General features: G+C 40.3%; 1 protein-coding gene across 4 annotated transcripts in view; it reads right to left on the minus strand.

Annotated features, from left to right (window-relative positions):
* The window catches only part of Cfap61 (cilia and flagella associated protein 61), a 236683-nt gene that overhangs the window by 82663 nt on the left and 134762 nt on the right, over nt 1–19258 (minus strand). For 3 of the 4 annotated variants that reach the window (XM_070006664.1, XM_070006665.1, XM_070006666.1), the window contains exons 19-20: nt 9438–9533; nt 4132–4300 (exon numbers count right to left, since the gene is read on the minus strand). In XM_070006664.1, coding sequence (XP_069862765.1) covers nt 4132–4300; nt 9438–9533 — 265 coding nt within the window. Of the gene's footprint in view, nt 1–2219; nt 2292–2375; nt 2449–4131; nt 4301–9437; nt 9534–19258 lie in introns of those variants that run through there. The other variant, XR_011368711.1, reaches the window with a different exon arrangement.

Below are 19258 nucleotides of genomic sequence, written 5' to 3' on the forward strand. Positions count from 1 at the left end.
GAAATAACTTCAAGCCTCTGGATATACCTCAGGTTGTTCTTCCTTTCTTTTTTAAATGTAACCAACAGGAAAAAACTGTACTTGTGATATATCCTTTGAGAAGGTCACACTCAGGAGGTAATGAGTTCATGATCTCTACGGTCATCATCCATTTTACTGTCACTGCTGATGCTCTTCTTTCCCCCAGCTTTCCTTTGCTGGGTATTAATATCACTGTCCTTGTGAATTTGTCTTACATAAGCCCTTTGCTGTATACTTGTAGCTATGTACAGTACTTGGAAATTTTTGGTGTCATTTTGATGTGGAATTTCCCTTGCATGTTGAGTTTAGTGTAAAAAATAATCCTGATTGTTTAACAAGGTAGTTGGAAATAATAACACTCACTGTCAGAACTTTCATTTTCCTCTTATGCGATCCTGGTTTCTACTCTCACTTCACTTTTATGTTCTCCAGTTTTTGAATCTTTCTAAGTTGTTCAAACATTCTTTGAATGTGTGTGTGTGTGTGTGTGTGTGTGTGTGTGTGTGTGTGTGTGCACGCACGCATGTTTGTGTGTGCCAGTACAGAGACTTAAACTCAGGACCTGGGTGCTGTCCTTTAGCTTTTTTTCTCAAGGATAGTATTCTATCACTTAAACCACTTCTGGCTTTTTGCTGGTTAATTGGGGAAAAAACAGTCTCACAGACTTTCCTGTATAGGCTAGCTTCAAACTGTGATCCTTAGATCTCATTCAGCCTCCTGAGTAGCTAGGATTACAGGCAGGCATAACCCACTGGTGCCTGGCTCAAAAGCATTCTTTAGCATTATTCCCTTATGAGTCAACACCAACATACGTTAGCATCCCCACTTACAAGTTCCTCCTTTAGCACATCACCTTCTAGTAAATTGAATAATCATTTTCTATTTTTTAAAATTTTTTGCGGGGGGGGGGTGTCTGGTCGTGCGTTTGAACTCTGGGTGGGTGCTGTCTCTCAGCTCTTCAGCTCAAGGCTAGTGCTCTACCACTTGAGCCACAGCACCACTTCCAGCTTTTTTTCTTTTTGCTTATATGGTGCTGAGGAATCGAACCCAGGGCCTCATGCATGCAAGGCAAGCACTCTACCACTGAGCCACCTTCCCAGCCCATCATTTTCTATTTTGTAGTCCAATTCAGACTGACAAGAGTTACTTTTTAAAATAATTTGTAGTGCTTGCCACCTGTCCTCTCACACCATTGCAAAACTCTCACTTTTCTGTCATAGTTATTTGGAGCACATAAAAGAATGGCTTTCTGTTATCTTCAAATTTGAGAGACTCAGGGGTACATGTAATAATTCATCATACCTTCTCCAAAATTCTGTAGAGTTTCATTATTATTTGTCATTTAACACTAAGGAGTAATGTTTTTTAAATTCCTGCTTCATTCATCTGGATTTTTTTTTCTTTTTTTAAGAGAGGAGCATTCAGTAATCAGTTTTCATCTGGAATTTGTTCATTTCCCCCCTTCATTCTCATGAGATAATGAGAAATGTCTCATTTTGTATGAGAAATGTCAGAGTCTAACTAAGAAAAAGAATTTCTTTAACTTTGCTTAGAATCAATTAATTAGACAATACTTGGGTAAGGAAAGTTTTCTTAAATTACTGTTGCAAGCCTACCTAGACTCAAGGAGACAAGACAAAGATTTCAGCTCTCAGATGAGACCATTATTAGAGAATCTTCAGCTGTGTTTCAAAAGAGCCACTTTTCTTTGACTTTGAGCTATGATGTTCACCTTTAATCATCCTCAAAGTGAGGTCCATTCCTACTGGATACTGTTAAATGACAACACGGAGGGGTGTCTCTCTTCCCGGCGGAAGGCATCGTGTAGAAAGCTCTTCTGCCCAGCTAGGTTATAGCAGATGCCTGCCTGAGGATACCCTGTTCTGGTTACCATGCTTTCATTTACCTAGTCTTGATATTATGAATCTTTTGAAGACCATACTGCAATGCCAACTCATGTCAAGCTTACTGGACACTAAAGTCATCGTTTTGTCTTTTGCTGGGATGGAGATAGTAGATAAGGTAGGAGAGAGACCAGCCCTCCTCACTCTCAGCCCTGCAATATCATTTAAGATTCTATCATGTGCACACATTTTTTCTGATTAAAAAAATTAAGGGTAATATAATATGTGGACACAGAAATCTTACAGAATATTTTAGGGCAAGGCATGCCATGTTAAAGATCTGATTAGAATTGTCTTCTTGCTTTGGGGTGAAGCTGTATTTTCTTTTTCTTTCTTTCAATAAATTGGGACAAAACCATGAGAGACCTGGAGTAAAAGAAATGGAAAAAGAAATAAGAACTAGCTGGTCCCTAGTGAATTTAGTTGCCCTTTCTGTATCACTCTATGTACCTTTGATTTTTATGTCCTTCTGGAGAAATTAAATTGGAACTCCTTTTCTCACTTCTTCATTTCATTTTTCTCACTGTAAAAAGGGCAAGAGCTTAATGTGCCACAAAGTAAAGCTGCAGGGGCAGCTGGACACACATGGGCAGATGCCCCAGTCTCTGGACAGCTGCCTGGGTCTCCTGCTCAATTTCCAAAGTACGCAGTCTGGGGCAGCAGCTGGAACTCACTGGGCAGGTGAGGGGGGACAAGCTAGAGGGCTGTGTGGTATTGCCTTCTGTTTAATGTTTTAAAAGGAAGAGAGATAACTTATACAGCAATACGAGTTCTTCCTTCAGTTATTTTTTATCCTGTAACCAGAAAAAAATAATCCTCTTCTGCTCTTTGAGGATGAGATTTCCTTATTTTTTTTTAAAAGGACAAGAAATTGAGAGATTCATCCAGCTACAATCTATCAGTCTCCCTAAGGAGCTTGTCGCTTCCAGGCTTCCAGTTCAGAATCTACCTCTTAGTGGATGCCCAGGGGCTGGACAAGTACAGAGCAGCTTGAGAAATGTTGCTCTAAGGCATAGGATTTAAAAAGTTTCTAGGAACACAGGCTATTCTAGGCATAGATGTGTTTTCAAAGCACCCCAGCTAATCTCAAGTGACTTATGGACAGTTACTGCAAGAGACAGGGGACACTGGCTAAGTGGTGCTCAGAGCTGCCCCAGCTTGGAAATGTAAAAGAAATATACACACGCATTCCTGCCAGAATCCACAGTCATGAATTAGAATAGGTTTCCATTCTGTGTGTGTGTGTGTGTGTGTGTGTGTGTGTGTGCGCGCGCGCGCGCGCGTGTGCGCACAAGTGCTAGTCCCAAGGCTCTAACTCAGGGCCTCTGTTCTGTCCCTTGACTTTTTCTTACTCAAGGCTACATGCTAACTACCACTTGAATCACAGCTCTACTTCCAGCTTTTTGCTGGTTAATTGGGATAAGACTCTCATGGACTTTCCTGCCTGTGCTGGCCTCAAATTGTGATCCTCAGATCTTAGCTCCAAGTAGCTAGGATCACAGGAGTGAGCCATGAGCACCCAGTGATGACCCTATTCTTCTGTTAAAGGAAATCTGTTTTTGTTGGAGAGGTATCTTACTTAGGGGACCCCAGGAAATGCTAATTGCACTCTGAAATGGGCATCTTAAAATCTGCTGCCCTACCACACCCAACAGCTCCCGTTCTATCCAGCCATGCTTTATTCAAATGTGTCTTGAGAGAGTAATGAGACGGAAAGCATGGTCACTGGAAACCAGTCAATCTGATTTCCTAGTTTTGTAACTGAGAGACAAAATAAAATAAGGGTTGACAGAAGGTGCGCATGTTTGAAATACTTTTGCGTGAACGCACCGCCCCAGCCAAATGTTAGCCTCTTGAGGCATAAATTAATTTACCACAAATGCATGCTTGGTTGTGTCTGGATTGTGCTATGGTGAGCCATAAGTGTTAGACTTTGGGACAACAGCTTCAAGAGTGACATTTTTCCAACTTGCTGTGATTTTGATCCTTGAGCAGAATGTTTTTCTTGGAATGGGTTTCTGGGAGGGTTTTGCAGATACAATTCTGGTCGTGTGTGCCGGCCCTGAAGAGCACTTTTATGAATATAGAGTGGCAGCTGTCTGGGCAAGAAGGGATACTCTGTACCCAGAAAGCATGTGTCCTAGTAAACATATTAGCCCTGGAGATCTCCAAACACACCACTGGCACTCCCGATGCCAGGGCTTACCTGGTACTGCTGCCCAGTACAGAGAATGAGGTGGTCGTAGAACACGATTTCATCCTGGGAAAGCACGATTTGCTTGGCTGCTCGGTCTATGGCAATCATTCTACCAACCACAACATTAACCCAGGAGCAGAGTGACATCAAGGCATAATCTTTATCATTAAAACAGTGGCTGCAAAGAGAGAAGCTCCATCAGTGACATTTAAGCAGCTGACAGCGGGCATTAATTAGACATCTGGTGAGCTGGTTCAAGTCCCCTAGTGAGCTGGGTCTGTGCTCTTGCTGTGAGTTTACTAGGGCTCACACTAGATTTTTCGTTACAAAACACTTTGTCATAAATTGACATCTTCCCATTAAAGCTGAATTGTTCCACCTGGCTTAGGCCAGCCCACAGAGAGAGAGGAGGAGAGGGAGGGAGAGAAAAGGAGAGGGGGAGGGAAAGAAAGGGAGGGGGAGAGTGTGAAAGAAAGAGTGAAATCAGACTCTTTCTTGTGCTTTTATTTCATGGGGATTATAAATACACTTTAGCTGTTAAATTGTCCTTCTGGCCATAGACTCAAAAGGAATGAAGAAGGTGACACTGTGGAACACTCCCAAAGGCAGGGGACCCAGACCTATAATATTGAGAACTCTTCCTGTTTGCTAATACATTCCCATAAATGACCCATCCTTAGAATTAGTGTGTGGTTTTGTGTCATAACAACACACATATTTTAAGAAGGTGTCAATGAGGGAATTAATTTTACAGCAAGTACAATCCCTGGAGACTTGGGGTCACTCTGCACAGAGGTGATTTGGAGGGAACAGGTATTTGTATATATACAGCTGGCCCAGGTTAGAGATGAGTTCTAGGTTTGAGGATACTGGTAGCTGCATGGACCTTCATTTTCAGGCTTCTCTTGAGTTTGAGCTCTCGACTGTGTTATGACAGGAATTGGTTCCTGTGGCTTAGGGTCTGTTTAAGGTCTCCAAGGGTTATTTGCAGAATTTTCTGAAAGGCTTGGCCTTGTAGAAAGGATATTTAATGATTTTGGTCTGGAGAGTCTAAGATGGTTGGACACAGTAGAATTTCATTTAAGTTTAGGCTGCATGGATTATGCCAGGGTCTATATCTTTTGTCAATGAGCCCGGACCCCAGGAACCCTGCATAACCCAATTTCCTGGCCTTTCACCCACAGGATAATGAGCCCACCCTACATGTCTCAACCATTGTAAGGAATGGACATGAGAATATAGGAGACGCTGTTTTGTCAAGTGGGATGCATATGCAGAGGGTATTATTCTAAATGATATTAATGATACATAATCCTGTTTACTCTCTTTGGAGGCAAACAGAATTCTGAAGGGGTAATGGGAGGACATTTTTTCCTTTTTGATCCACATACAAGTCTAGTCTCACCACACAAAGAGAATTCTAGTAATGGATGCACATTAGACTCTGTTACAGAACCTGTGAAAGAAATGGGAGCTCTGGGCTTTGTATCTCTCCATGAAACAACACTTAAAAACAAGAAAATTTCTCCTTAATAAAAAAAAAACAGGGTCTGGTCTTTCACAGCCCAGTAATGGATAGCGAGATGAGATTTTCTTTAAAAACCATTTTGATAGCTTTACAAGAACACAGGTGACTTCACTGATCCCAACATTCATGAGAGACACACAAAGGATGGTCCTTATTTGTTATACAGTCCCTACTATAAGCTGCCCAAAATGAGGAAAAATTAAATATAGTTAGTGCATAGGGATTAGTGGCAGAAGAAATTGCTGAGAGAGATACAAGCTGTCCAGGAAAATTTGTGGAAGGCTAAGACAATGCTATTTTTAATGACAGTAGAAGAGTAGTGTTAGAATAATTGATAATGTCATAATGTGCATTTCAGAGTTACAATGTGAAATTGCGTCCAATGGGAACTGATTTTTAGGAACCTTTACTCATATACCAAAGGCAGTGTGGAAGAGCATTGTGGTAGGTCATTTCATGATCTGTTTCTACGTTGACATTTCTCTGTTTAAAATGCCACAGGGTAAGTGGAAGCTGGCCTTTCTAGATGTTACTATCCATCTGAACTGTCTTCAATTTCCCAAGTGAGTGAATCTATCTATCAGAGACCGCTGTGATATGTTCCTCAAATTATTTCTGAAGCCAAGTTAATAAGTACTAAAATTCTAACACAGTCAGGACTATCTCACTGATGGGTGATGAAGAGACAAACCTCTACCAGGATTCTCTGGAGAAGAGAGAAGGAACAACAAAGAGTCCATCAATGAAATTTCATGTTTCCCAAGCAAGCTTAACAGGAAAGGGAACTAGTAAGGTAGCTCAGTGGTAGAGTGCCTGAGACTCTGAGTTTGATCCCTAGAAGTACAAAAAAAGAGCCAAAGTGAAAAGTTGTCTTCATGGGAAAATCTGGACAGATAATGAGATAATAAAAGTAGACTGGGGAAATTTCAGAGGGCATGCATGAGGTATGGCCTGCTTCTTCAAGGATGTAATGGGCCCTGAACCTCATGGTGAGAAGGGCCAACTGGAAGCCAAATCGGGGGAGCAAGTATAAGACCTGCACCTCATGGAATCAGACCCTTCAGAACTAGAACGAAACTTAGAGGTTTTTCAGAAAGGATTAATTGTGACACTCTCAGAAGAAAGACCACTGCAATTAGCTTTCAATTATTCGGGAATGATTGTCCAATTAGTGGCTTTCTCCTGCTTCCCGTTTCTCTCCCTGCAGGCACCTTCCTTTCAGCTGATCCCACGCACATCCTCAGCACCACCAGAGAGGGGGGGAGGCAAAAAAGGCTATTAAAAATAATAACAATAATAATGAAGCAAAACACTGGTTAAGAACAAGTTCAAAATTAGTGTTTAGGCTGAGGAATTTAAATTATTAAATCCATGGATGTCATTTTCACTTATTATTTTTAAACTCTGTGGCCAGAGACAATTTCCTTTATTAGGGCACAAGAAATTTAAGAAAAGAACATCCTGTTCATAACCCAGTCTGTGGTTTCTAAGAATTAAGGTGACAGGAGGTTATCCAGGCAGATAGATCTGGCTGGGTTTGATGTGTCCCCTCGTTGATAGAGATGTTTTTTTTGCAGTTTCTTTGAAGGTAACTTTCATGTATTCCGCATTATTAAATGTCTGCTATGGGCTCAATACTGGGAACATATCAATGGACAAAATTCCTGCCTGAAGAGTTTACAATAAAATGGAAGCATTTGGAGTGTACAGAGTAAACACAGTTTCAAATGGCAATTTCCATAATGTTTAGAAGACTTTCAGGAGCAAGAAAAAAAAATAGAGCCAAGTGTGTTAAGAGTGTTGTTCACAAATGAATAGGGTAATCTGGAAAATAGGGTAATCTAGGCCTCATGGAAAAAAGGACAGTTAAGAGGGAAAAAAGCCAGGACCCCCAATATAAGTACTTGCTTGTTCTGTTTAGTGAACATTGGGGTTACTGATGTGACTAGAGATGAGCAAAAGATAGTAAAAGAGGAAATCAAGGAATAGAAAAGGACAGACTTTAGCTCAGAACATTCTAGAACATTTTGTGGTGATGAAAATGCTCTGGAACTGAGCTTGTACAGTAGCCACTGGCCATATGCGGCTATTTAAGCACTTGAAATATGGCTAATGTGACTGAGCTGAATTTTTCATCTCATTTAACTGTAATTAATTTAAATTAAGTAGTCCCATGTGGCTTTAACTACTGCTTTGGACAGTGCAGTTCTGGGCAGTAAGGAGTTGATGATGTGAGTCACAGTTCTGCTGTGTTGCTGTGGTGACCGTGTTGAGACTGCAGAGAGGAAAGAATAGAAGCAAGGATGGCAGATGACTCCCATCAAACATTAGGTCTATCTCTGTGGTATCATACTCACAGGAAGCCCTTTACATTGTTCTTTCCTCATCCAACAAGGGGACAGACAGAAATTTTTACTAAGCCGACTGAATGAAATTCCTTTTAAGATGCCAACACACCAGCACTTCCTGGGAATCATGTAATTCAGAAAGAGGGAAACATGAAGGAAGGTAGTAGTATCCATGTGTCAGGATTTGAAGTTGCTTTGATTTGATCAACAACACCATGTACAACAACAAAAATCCAGCAAGCCTGGCTTAGCATACTCTTTAACAATCAAGAAAATCAAAGCTCAGAGAAATGAACTTCGTTGTCTAGATGGTGGAAGGTAAAGGCAGGACTTGGAGCAGCATTCTCTTGGTTCAGATCTCATGTCCTTTACTTCACTGTTCCTCATGTCATTCTTCTAGAAAACAAGCCTGATAAAAGTGGGCACTGGCGAAGCAGCTCAGTAGCAGTACACATTCAAGGGAGGCCCTGTGTTCCACCTCTTACATTGCAGACAACATTGACAACAACAACAGCAACACACCTGGGCGTGGTTTTACTGGCAAGGAGGCTGTAGAAGGCAAAGCAAGTCCTTTTCACAGGGGAAAGAGGGTGTCTTCATGAAGAATTCTGGTGTAACATCCTTTTCCCATCCCAGGAGAGAACAACTTCATCTATCTTTATTTGAAATGTTGGGAGATGATTTCCAGAAGCAAGAAACTTCCTACTTCTGTACCAATGTTTTGCTACCAAGAATTAAAATGAATGGAAGTGGTGTGATAATGAAATAGGATTTATATGATTGATGTTGTCAGCCGGGCGCAGGTGGCTCACACCTGTAATCCTAGCTACTCAGGGGGCTGAGATCTGAGGATTATGGTTCAAAGCCAGGCCAGGCAGGAAACTGTGAGACTCTTACCTCCAATAAACCACTAGAAAATCAGAAGTGCTGTGCCTCAAGCGGCAGAGCGCTCGCCTTGAGCTGAAGAGCTCAGGGACAACGCCCAGGCCCAGAGTTCAAGCACCATGACTGACAAAAAAAAAAAAAAAAAAAAGATTGATGTTGTTAACTAGTAACTTTCCTGGACTGGTTTTGGACTTGAACAGTGAGCTTGCCTGGTGAATCTGTGGTTACAAACTGGTGTGTATGTGTGTGTGTGTGTGTGATGTACCATCACCAGTGATGTTACTAAGCTCATTCAGAACTCAAAACAGGGATGGCTGGGTCACAGGCTCTGTTGTGGGAATAAGGCAGCTGTCTTCCTGCAAATACCAATGGTGGCCTAGCGCTGCCACTCTGGGCCACTCACATGCTGAGTTTGAATTCCTAATAATTCCTAGACTCTAGGAGAAAAGCCTTCTTGTCCCTTGCCCTTCTATTTCCTGACTGAATCTTATTATTTAGCATAAAAACAATGTCACAAATTAGGACACATAGGCTTCAGAATGAAGTATTCATACTCGCTTGCTAAAAATTTCCTTTCTTCACTGTATGGTTTTTTCCCTGGGAGTCCATGAGTTGAAATCAGGGTGAGATTATTAAACTTCAGGTGAGAGCTGAGGAGAAAAAAAGGGAAAAGAACAAAGATATTAACCATAATTCAATAAAATGTACTATAATTCAATTTAAGTGTATTTCATGCATCACAACTGTTAAACATTTCTTTGATGGTAGCAATTCTTTTTACACAAACCTTCAATTATAATCACTTAATGAAAAAAAAAGGAAGATATCAGAGTTAATTGCAAAAAATTCAAAAGCTAGTTTCTGTGAAATGGTAGGACACAATTTACTCTTTTTTTTTTAACATTTTATTCTCAAAACAAAATAAAACCTCCAAATTGGGAAGAAGGAGGTCAACTTGGTATAAATAAATGCAAAGTTTGAATGTCAGGTTACTTATAAGAAACTGGAGTTGGGGGCAGTGGCTCCTGTCTATAATCCTAGCTATTCAGGAGGAGGAGACCAGGAGGATCTTACGGTTGGTGAGACCCATCTCTTCCAGCAAAAAGCTGGATGCAGTGGTGCACTCCTGTCATCCTCACCACACACAGCAAGTGTAAAACAGGGGGAGTAAAATCTTGGTCAACATTGGACAAAAGAGACCCTATTTGAAAAAATCAGGCACAAAGGGCAGGGGTATGTAGTCAAATGATGGACTACTTGCTTGGCAAGTAGGAGGCCCTGAGTTTAAATCATAAAAGAAAAGCAAGCAAGTGAAGTTATAACCACCACAGCTAAACTCTGCTGAGGGCTTATAATCATATACTTTACACATGTTATTTTCCCCATTGGTTCTCATAGCAACATGAAGTCTGTGATATTATTATTCCTATTTTATTAGGTACAACTGAACCACAATGACTTATCCAAGGCCATACAAGGCTACTATCTAGCTTTAATGTCCTCTTACCTAATCTTTGCCTACAACTGGTCCCTTGGAGGGGGATGAATTCCAGGATTCCCAAGAAGATACCAAAATTGAGTAGATGCTCAAATCTCTTATATAAATACTGTAATATTTACTTATTATGCCCACACACCCTCCTGTATACGTTCAATTATCTCTAGGTACTTAGAACTAGTAAATAGCTATTATACTCTACTGTTTAGTGGGTAAGGACAAGAAGATGAGTCTGTACATATTCATTATAGCAGAAATTTTTCCTTGCAAATATTTTCTGACAGGATTGGTTGAAAATGTGGATGCAGAATATGAGATTAGGGAGGGCCTATGGCTCTGTCCTGTAGACTTCAAAGATCCTACTAGTCAATACTAGCTTTATATCATTGTTTAAATCAGGATACACTGTCTCACCTAGAAAATTCTAGAAATTTTTTTTTCAGTTGGTCACAGGACTTGAACTCAGGGCCTCAGTGCCATCCCTGAGCTTTTTCCACTCAAGGCTAGCACTCTACCACTCTGAGCCATAGCGCTACTTCCAGTTTTCTGGTGGTTAATTGAAGACACAAGCCTCATGGACTTTCTGTCCTGGGCTAGTTTTGAACTGTGATCCTCAGATCTCAGCCTCCTGAGTAGCTAGGATTACAGACAGGCATGAGCCACTAGCGTCTGGCAAAGATTTCTTTTAAGACCCAAACTGCTTTACATTTGTATCAGGGCCTGGGATACATTCACAGACCTTATCATAGAGCTCAATCTTCAAGGTGATTTATACCAAGGACAATGGTGGGGTGGGTGGCTATCTATATTTCATGTGTAAGAAAATCCAATATAGGACTGGTAAGTAATTTGCTTAAGGTCACGAAGCTCATCTCCAGCAGGATCCAGCAATGCATTTCATGCCCTCTTCTCCACTCACCCATACTAGGCTCTGTAACCAATCCTGAATGTCATTTTATGTGGTGTGCCCAGTACTCTGGAAGTGGAGGCTTCCAAGAACTTATGTGCCTAAGATTCACAGTGTATTTGCCCTTTTGTATTTAAAATACTCCTGCTATGAAAAATGTCACTCTGCTTAAAGCCAACAAAATTTTTATGGATATCTACATAGATATAGATATAGATATGGATACATATATAATCCCCCTAAAATATTTTTAAGTTCACATATCCCTTTTCAATCAACAAATACCAAAAAAACCAAGTCAGAGGAAAACACCTGCCCTCCATTCCCAAGAGGAGATTGGAAATCTTCCAACAGTGGAAATGTTATCAATTTACTGACAATCTGTTAAATAGCACTAAAAATAGGAGACTTTGGTGATAGCAATAAACTCAACTGTACCTGACATTTAAAAAATAGCTAAATATTATGAAAGGTTTTGCTCTAAATTCTCTAAGGATGAGTATCATTTAAGAATGAATATCTGTATGAAGTATAAAAAAAACCAAACACGTCTTATCCTTTAATAATAAGAACAAAAATTTTGAGTATCTTTAGATAGCAGAAAGGTCACAATTAACCCCGGCTATTTATGGCTGCCAGTCTGCAAGCACACACCAAAGACAGGTTCTGGGTTCATTACCACCTAATGGAAAACACAAATAAAAATAATGTGTTTGTAGTCACGGGCAGTTAAAATTTACCCTAGCTGGGGAGCCCAAGTGATCAAAATGCAATCTATATTGTACAAGTAATTATATAATATAATGGGATTTAATAATTATGCAGCTATATCTTTTACTACAAAACTGAATAATTTGACCTGTCTAACAACATAGATCAAATGAGTGGTAAATTGCCAAATTACCATACTATATTATCCTGAATTATGCTACTGTACCATTAAAGATTTTCCCAAAAGAAAGAGTAGGGTTTTTTTTAAACATCACGATGATGATACAATACAAAAGTTATATTGAGGGGAGAAGGTTTTTCTGAATTTTAATTTTTTAATCAGCTTCTCACTTCTTTTCTTCAGCCCAAGTCAAATTCCATTTATCATCGTCATTGTGGCTGTTGTGGTACTTATCCAATCTTCAGTTCTCCGCTGTAACCTTCCATTTTCTCTCATCACCCTTCCTCATTCACAACAGAGCAGTCACACCAAAAATAAGGCACAGAGCAGCCACCAGGTTCCCTCTACTTCCCTCCCTTCGCCTAGATGTGCATTTAGCCACCCCTTGATTGAGAAGAGAGATGTCTCCCATTAAACATGCCTCCTCTTCAAGTCTGTCATCTGTCTTCCCTCAACTCCTACACCAGAAAATGTCTCTTACAGTGACATTTAATAAACCAGGCTAGTGCTGAAATGTGGATCTATGGAGTCCTCAGGGGCATGGCCTTGCCTGTTTCTCCATGTATAGTTTCCATTCTCAAGGTCACCTCAGGGCCAAGGGGGCTCCTGCACCTCCATCCATCACATCCATTTAACACTTAGCATTTAAAAGGAGAACATCCTTAGACCAATTACATCAAGTAGAATTTATATAAAGCAACACCCCCCCACCACCACAAAATGATTTGACAGTTGGGCAGCAGTCATAACCAGAGCAGATTCTGAGAAAAATCAGATAGCATTTGTAGAAAAATGAATGTTAAGCTGAGTACAGTGGTGCATGCCTATAGACCCAATTATGTGAGACATAGAGATGGGAGGATCACAGGCCTTATCTGAAAACTGAACTAAAATTTATAAAAAGGATTGTATGGCATGACTCAAGCAGCAGCAAGTATGAGGCTTTGAGGTTAAAAAAAAAAAGTAAAAGAAAAATGGATAGGAGACAGAAAACAATGTCACTACATGAACCCAACCAAAGTTTAGTTACTATGCTTAATCTCCTTATTAGTTTAGGCAATTGGGCCAGTGCAGGAGGCCAGTCCAAATCGATGGTCTCTTACAAGTTTTATTTAACAGCAACTGTTAACAAGCCTTCTGAAAATCCCACCTGACATTTCTGCTTACATTACCAGAAGTAAATAACAGACAAAGCTGTTATTGGGTCAGGTTCCTGAGTAAGTGTTGTCTTAGGTTCTTCATTTCTTAAACTAAGAACTGAGAAGATGACATAGGATCGGTGAGAGAAGCGCAGGTTCACTGAAGCTAAAGTAAAGTAGATACCTGAGAAAAATTAAGGCTGATAAAAATTCGGGAGAGGGTCTTTAGTGATGGACAGTTTTGAGTGGCAGGTGACAGTTTTCCAGTTGTACATGCTTATTCCCACAATACATTCTGCTATAATATTAACGATATGCGGTGCATCAGTATGAGCTTTTAATTAGGTGTTTCTCCCAAAAGTTCACTTAACGACAGTTAAGCATAGTACTGTCATGTGTCATTTAAGGACATTTTAGCTTGCTGAATAAGCATCCTTGTGGTCAAGATATGACCTCACTCTTGTCAGGTCCAAAAGATATGAGTACTTTTTTGAGTTAAGAGGGATTTTGTCCATGTATTTCTCATCAACCTTTCTAGGCTTAGGCTTTATGCCCATTTGCCTGGGTGATATAATCTACCACCATGACCTCATCTTATGTATTATCTATAATCCACTCTACCATCCTATAGTGCTTCTTCTGAACTATAAATTTAATTTCTAAATGCTTCAAGACCATCCCTAATTCAGTATGTGTCAAAACTAGTATGCATGGCACTATAGATTGAAATTTTGTCCAAATAGAGCTCTCTATCCTCAATCCGTTCTTTTGGTCCCTGTCAAAGCCATGAACAACTGTGTCTCAAGTCAGGAATTTGGAAGCCTATCTTAGACACCTACGATCCTTTCCCCTCCCCTCACTGGTTACTGTGTCCAGTCATTCTGACTTAGATCTGTCTTTTGAATGATACAGTTCTGTAGTTCATTATCTTACCTAGAGATACAGTCTTAGGGTACAAGACTCCCTAGTATAAGATTCTTTAGGGCCTCTTCCACGAGTTATCGGAAACCTCTTTTCAAATTAGATCCTATCTCAGTGGGCTTTGGCTTTGAAATTCTCATCTTTGCTCACTACCTTAGCAGTAGCAGAGCGAAGTGTTTAAGGTCATGGGCTTGGGACTCAAACTGCCTTAGCTGGATGCCTAACACTTTAGTACTTTCTAGCAGTTTTGACCTTGACCAAGGTTATTTAACCTTGCTGTGGCTCAGTTTCTTCACCCACAAAATGGGAATAGAATATGCTTTTTTTAGAAGTTTTTATTTTTTAAATTTTATTTTATTGTAAAAATGCTGTACAGAATATAATGCTTGATAGGCGAGCTGCAAAGATAAAATAGAACCTGTAGGATATTTAGAATATTGCCTGCTGTGTAGTACGTTTTTAACAGATGCTATTTTCACTACCAAGATATTAAGCCCAAGTTTATCATTCTCTAACATCTATATAACATTCTCTTTAGTGAAGGGTTAATCTAATCTATCTTTCTTGATAGCATCAACCTTCTCGTCATTCACTGAATGTTCGCCATCTTTTCCTGCCTTTATATAAAAATATGATGAACATTTTCATTGTGAACATTTTCATTTTTTCCTCTAGTCTTGTTATTTGCATTATGATAGTTCTCTCTAATCTGACATAGCAACATCTGAATATCTGATTTCCTAAATCTCTCCTTATCTAAAGTGTACTCCTCTAAAAAAATCATAAAGTTTATACTGTATCATTCAAATAGAGCTAGCACTTCCAAGGATAAAATCTGGAGATGAAATGTTTTTAAGATTTTACATTTAGTTGCTTATGCATATTCAAAAAGTTCCTGCAGATGGAACAGCAGGTCACAGGGTACACCCTGGCTTTGAGTAAGCACCTCATGAAATGGCACAAATTACAGCCCCAATAAAACACAACTCTCAGATCTAATGGTGTTAGCTTAATGTATATAAAACAGTTATCTAACATCATTGTAAGCCCTCTGCTCCAAAATCAAAGGTCACCATATTGCAGGAAAAAAAAAGTTCAAGTTAAGTGCTCAAGCCAATGAAACATTAAACAAGTACACCTGCATTTTAGCAGCAAATAATTCCAGTGGGGATTTTGTGTTGCTGTGGATACACAGGGAGGAACAGCTCAAAGACACTTGTAAAGCAGGGAGGGATTAGAGTATCCAGGGAAATAAGTAAAAGGTATTGTGTTTCATTCCATGTTTCAGGAGGACAGCTACAAAATTAGGTTTAAACATCCTTATCCTTCAAAGAAAGAGGGTCACATTGCCAATTTATTGTGAACACACACACACACACACACACACACACACACAACACACACTCACACACACACATACACACACACAAAGAAGCAAAGAACTTTTTCAGTTGCTTGTCTTTCTTGGCAGTAGAAATTTGTCAATGTGCTAGGCAATCACTCATTATTTTTATATTTTTTGCTGATTATTTTTGGCATGGCAAAGGCAGTCAAAGCATGCCATTTAATTAATTAACTTCTTTCATTACTACTTCTATTTGAATAATGTACAAAGAAGTCAGTTACCTTACAATTGATCTAAAACTTACAATTTAATCTATTAAGACCTATACTTTCTGAATTGTTCAAAACAGTCACAAAAATATTTTCCAAATATCAAGGTTGATATTTAATCTGACTGGATATTTTACTAATCAAGGAATAACTCAGAATTACACCAGTCTTAACGACGTACAATGTTGCACAATTAATGTTAAAATGCTATATGTAAACAGGGAGTTAAAAGTTGGGAGTTCCTGTCAGTTTTCACTATTAAAAGAAAAATAAAGAGCCAGGCAAACCTAAACAAACTATTTACATTCTTCAAGATGTTATTGCACTTATAAAATGACATGTTGTATTGAAACCTCTCTGTAAAACTACTTGAAGATAATAAAAATAACAAAAAAGCCCCAAATATCTATTCGAATGATAAAAATAGGATAGATCAAGAGAATCTCCCTGTGTTCTGTGAAAAAAAATTGTAACTTTCCTCCGGCACTCTTTTCTTCTGTTTAAACCACAAAACAGACTGCTTGATAAATCTCCACCTACTTATTTCACTTTTTTGCTCTGCCTATTAAAAATACCATTGCGACTGTGTTCATGGCCACAAAGCTGTGAGTAATGGCACACTCTGACCTTCAGGAGCAGATGGAAGAAAGAGACCCAAAGTAGGGAGAGGATTCTGAGCACACTTAGTGGAGGGTGAGAGTTCATGGGGGTGAGATGGAGGTTAAAAGCTCTCTCCTGGACCTTCTACTTTCTCTCTTCTCTTGGGTGCCATCTTGCCTGGCTCTACCAGGTGGTGAGTCAGAGTTCCTTGTTATCATTAGTTCATGTAGGAACTAGGATATAATCTGGAAAGAGCAGACAAGGAGCAGGTGTCTTAAGCCTGCCCTGAATCCAGGCTTATACTCTGGGTTAAGGGATCTCAAATCAACACTGAACTTCACCCTAAGGGTTCCGCTTCTTCTTGGAGTGACCTGGATCACTGCTCTTTGTAGTCTTCAGGGATTTGGTGAGGATAGGCCACTAAGGCCAGGTAAAGGTCTATGGGAATGATCTAGTGATTCTGGATCTCTAAAGAAAAGCTACGCTTAAAAAAGTAACACGTACAACCTTACTGAAAAACAAATGAGTGTCATATTTGAAATGCCAATCCGAGGGGCTGGGAGGTGGCTCAAGTGATAGAGCAGCTGCATTGTAAGTATGAGACCCTGAGTTCAAATCTTAGTACCACAAAAAAAGATGAAATGCCAATCTAAAAAACAGGAATAAAATTTGAGAGCCTTGGCAAAACAGATTAAAATGAATTCCACACTCCTGGGATTGCCCCCCACCTCTAACCCAATAGTAGGGGTTCCAGAAACTTATTTCTATGACCCTCTCCAGCCCCGTCTAAGTGGCTCATAGGAACAGAATTATAGTCTGGAAGTTTCTCAGGCTGTTGTTTATAGAGGGGCTACTTACATTAACCCTAATGTCTAGGGAGGTGACTCACAGTATTGTGGTTCACCACATAAGAGGTGAAATTCAGTGTTGGGGTTTTCTTTTCCCCAAGCCCAAATTCTTTACTATGGTGGTAATATTAGATTATTTCTTAGAATGGAGTTATCTTCAAAGGACTATAGTTAGAAATCGACATTGTCTCCAGATCTGTGTAGTCAATCTATGACAGGCCTGGGTCTCCAGTGTGGCTCATAGAACTCCCACTCTTCAGAGAAGATGATCGTTGTTATAGGTCAGATTTTGAATGCTTCCAGAAGGCCCCCTAAGCTAAAGGCTTGGTCTCTAACTAGTGGCACACTGGGAGATGGAAGCATCATTAGGTGGGGGGCAATGAAGGAAGTCAGGGTGATGGGGGTGAGCCCAGCCCCTTCCCCCCTCTCTCTTCTTACAGGCCAGCATGATGTAAGCAGCTTTGCTTCATCCATGACACTCTGCCCCACCACAGGCTTAAAGCAATAGGTCCAAGAGATCATGGGCTTAAATTTTTGAAGCTGAGCTAAAATATACCTTTCAGCTCTTTTCATTACTTTTCTCAAATATTTTGTTACAATAACTAGAAATCACTAACTATCTATACTTTTACTATAGGGTCCTCTATATCTGTAGTTTCAGGCCAGGCTCTTTCTGTACCTCTTCTCCAAGTTTCTACCCAACGTCAAATCCTTTCCCCCATGATGGGGGGGGGTGGAGAAGGGGGAAGTATGGGGAACAGTTTGACACTCATTATTTCCTCAGTGCAACAAGATAAAGAACTCAATGGATGGATGTTATAGATGCAATCCTCCCTCTGCAGGGAAAAGAGAAATGTAACTGGTGGATTTACAGCTGAGAGGAAGGGTATACAGCAGAAGTCTGTGGTATCCTTTGTCATTTGGGGAATGAGGCCAAACATAAGATTGGTAGGATGGAGCTGGCAGAACTAAGACAGCATTGCTCTCATGCCATTAAAAACTCAGTAAAAACTCAGGGCACTAGGTCTATTCCAGAGCTTCTGATGCAGTAGGTCTGGGGCAGAACCTGAGAATTCATATTTCTAACCAGGGAGCTGGGAAGGTGGCTCAGTGGTAGAGCGCTTGCCTTGCATGCATGAGGCCCTGGGTTCGATTCCCCAGCACCACATAAGCAAAAAGAAAAAAACAGCCGGAAGTGGCGCTGTGGTTCAAGTGGTAGAGTGCTAGCCTTAAGCTGAAGAGGCCCAGAGTTCAGGCCCCACAACCGGACCCCCCCCCAAAAAAAATCATATTTCTAACCAGTTCCTAGATGATGCTGGTGCTAGTGGTGTAGGGATGACACTTTGAGAAGCCCTGTTCTAGAGGCAGAAGACCAAGAGAGCCAGGGGCTTAAGGGGCTCAAGAAGCAAAGGCTGGCTTTCTTGTTTCTATGAAGGAAGACTGATCCCATTAAATATTTGAGAGACACGAGAGAAGACTGAAATTTTTGTCTTGGGCTTTTTTTTTTTAAACACAGAACTTTTTCACAGAGAGAAAGAACATTCAGAGCTCCTAAGATTTACATGATAAATGAGATTAGAAGCAAGATAAAGATCCCTGGATATGTCAAAACAAAGGTTTGCAAAGCAACAGACATGAGGGAAAGGCCCAAGAAACACACATTGGTAGCCCATGAACAAGGACCTTCAGCCAGAACCCCTGGAAACATCCAGATATGGTCCTCACAAATAGAAAGGTCCATCAGGGATCGAGATATCTTTCAGCTTGCATTGTACAGATAACAGAGAGGTACACCACTTCAGTTTTCTCTAGAGGCAAAATAGAAACATTACAGAAAGTGGGGCTGTGTGCTTGGTCCTCTAGTGATAAAGCAAAGGTGGAAGTTCCACCGAACTCCAAGGGACTGTCTCACAAGGAGTCAGGTGCAGGTGTGGCTGGAAACAGCATCTCCACCTT

This window comes from Dipodomys merriami, unplaced genomic scaffold, assembly GCF_024711535.1.
Source record: "Dipodomys merriami isolate MVZ:Mamm:240054 unplaced genomic scaffold, mDipMer1.0.p SCAF_7, whole genome shotgun sequence".
Taxonomy (NCBI): Eukaryota; Metazoa; Chordata; class Mammalia; order Rodentia; family Heteromyidae; genus Dipodomys; species Dipodomys merriami.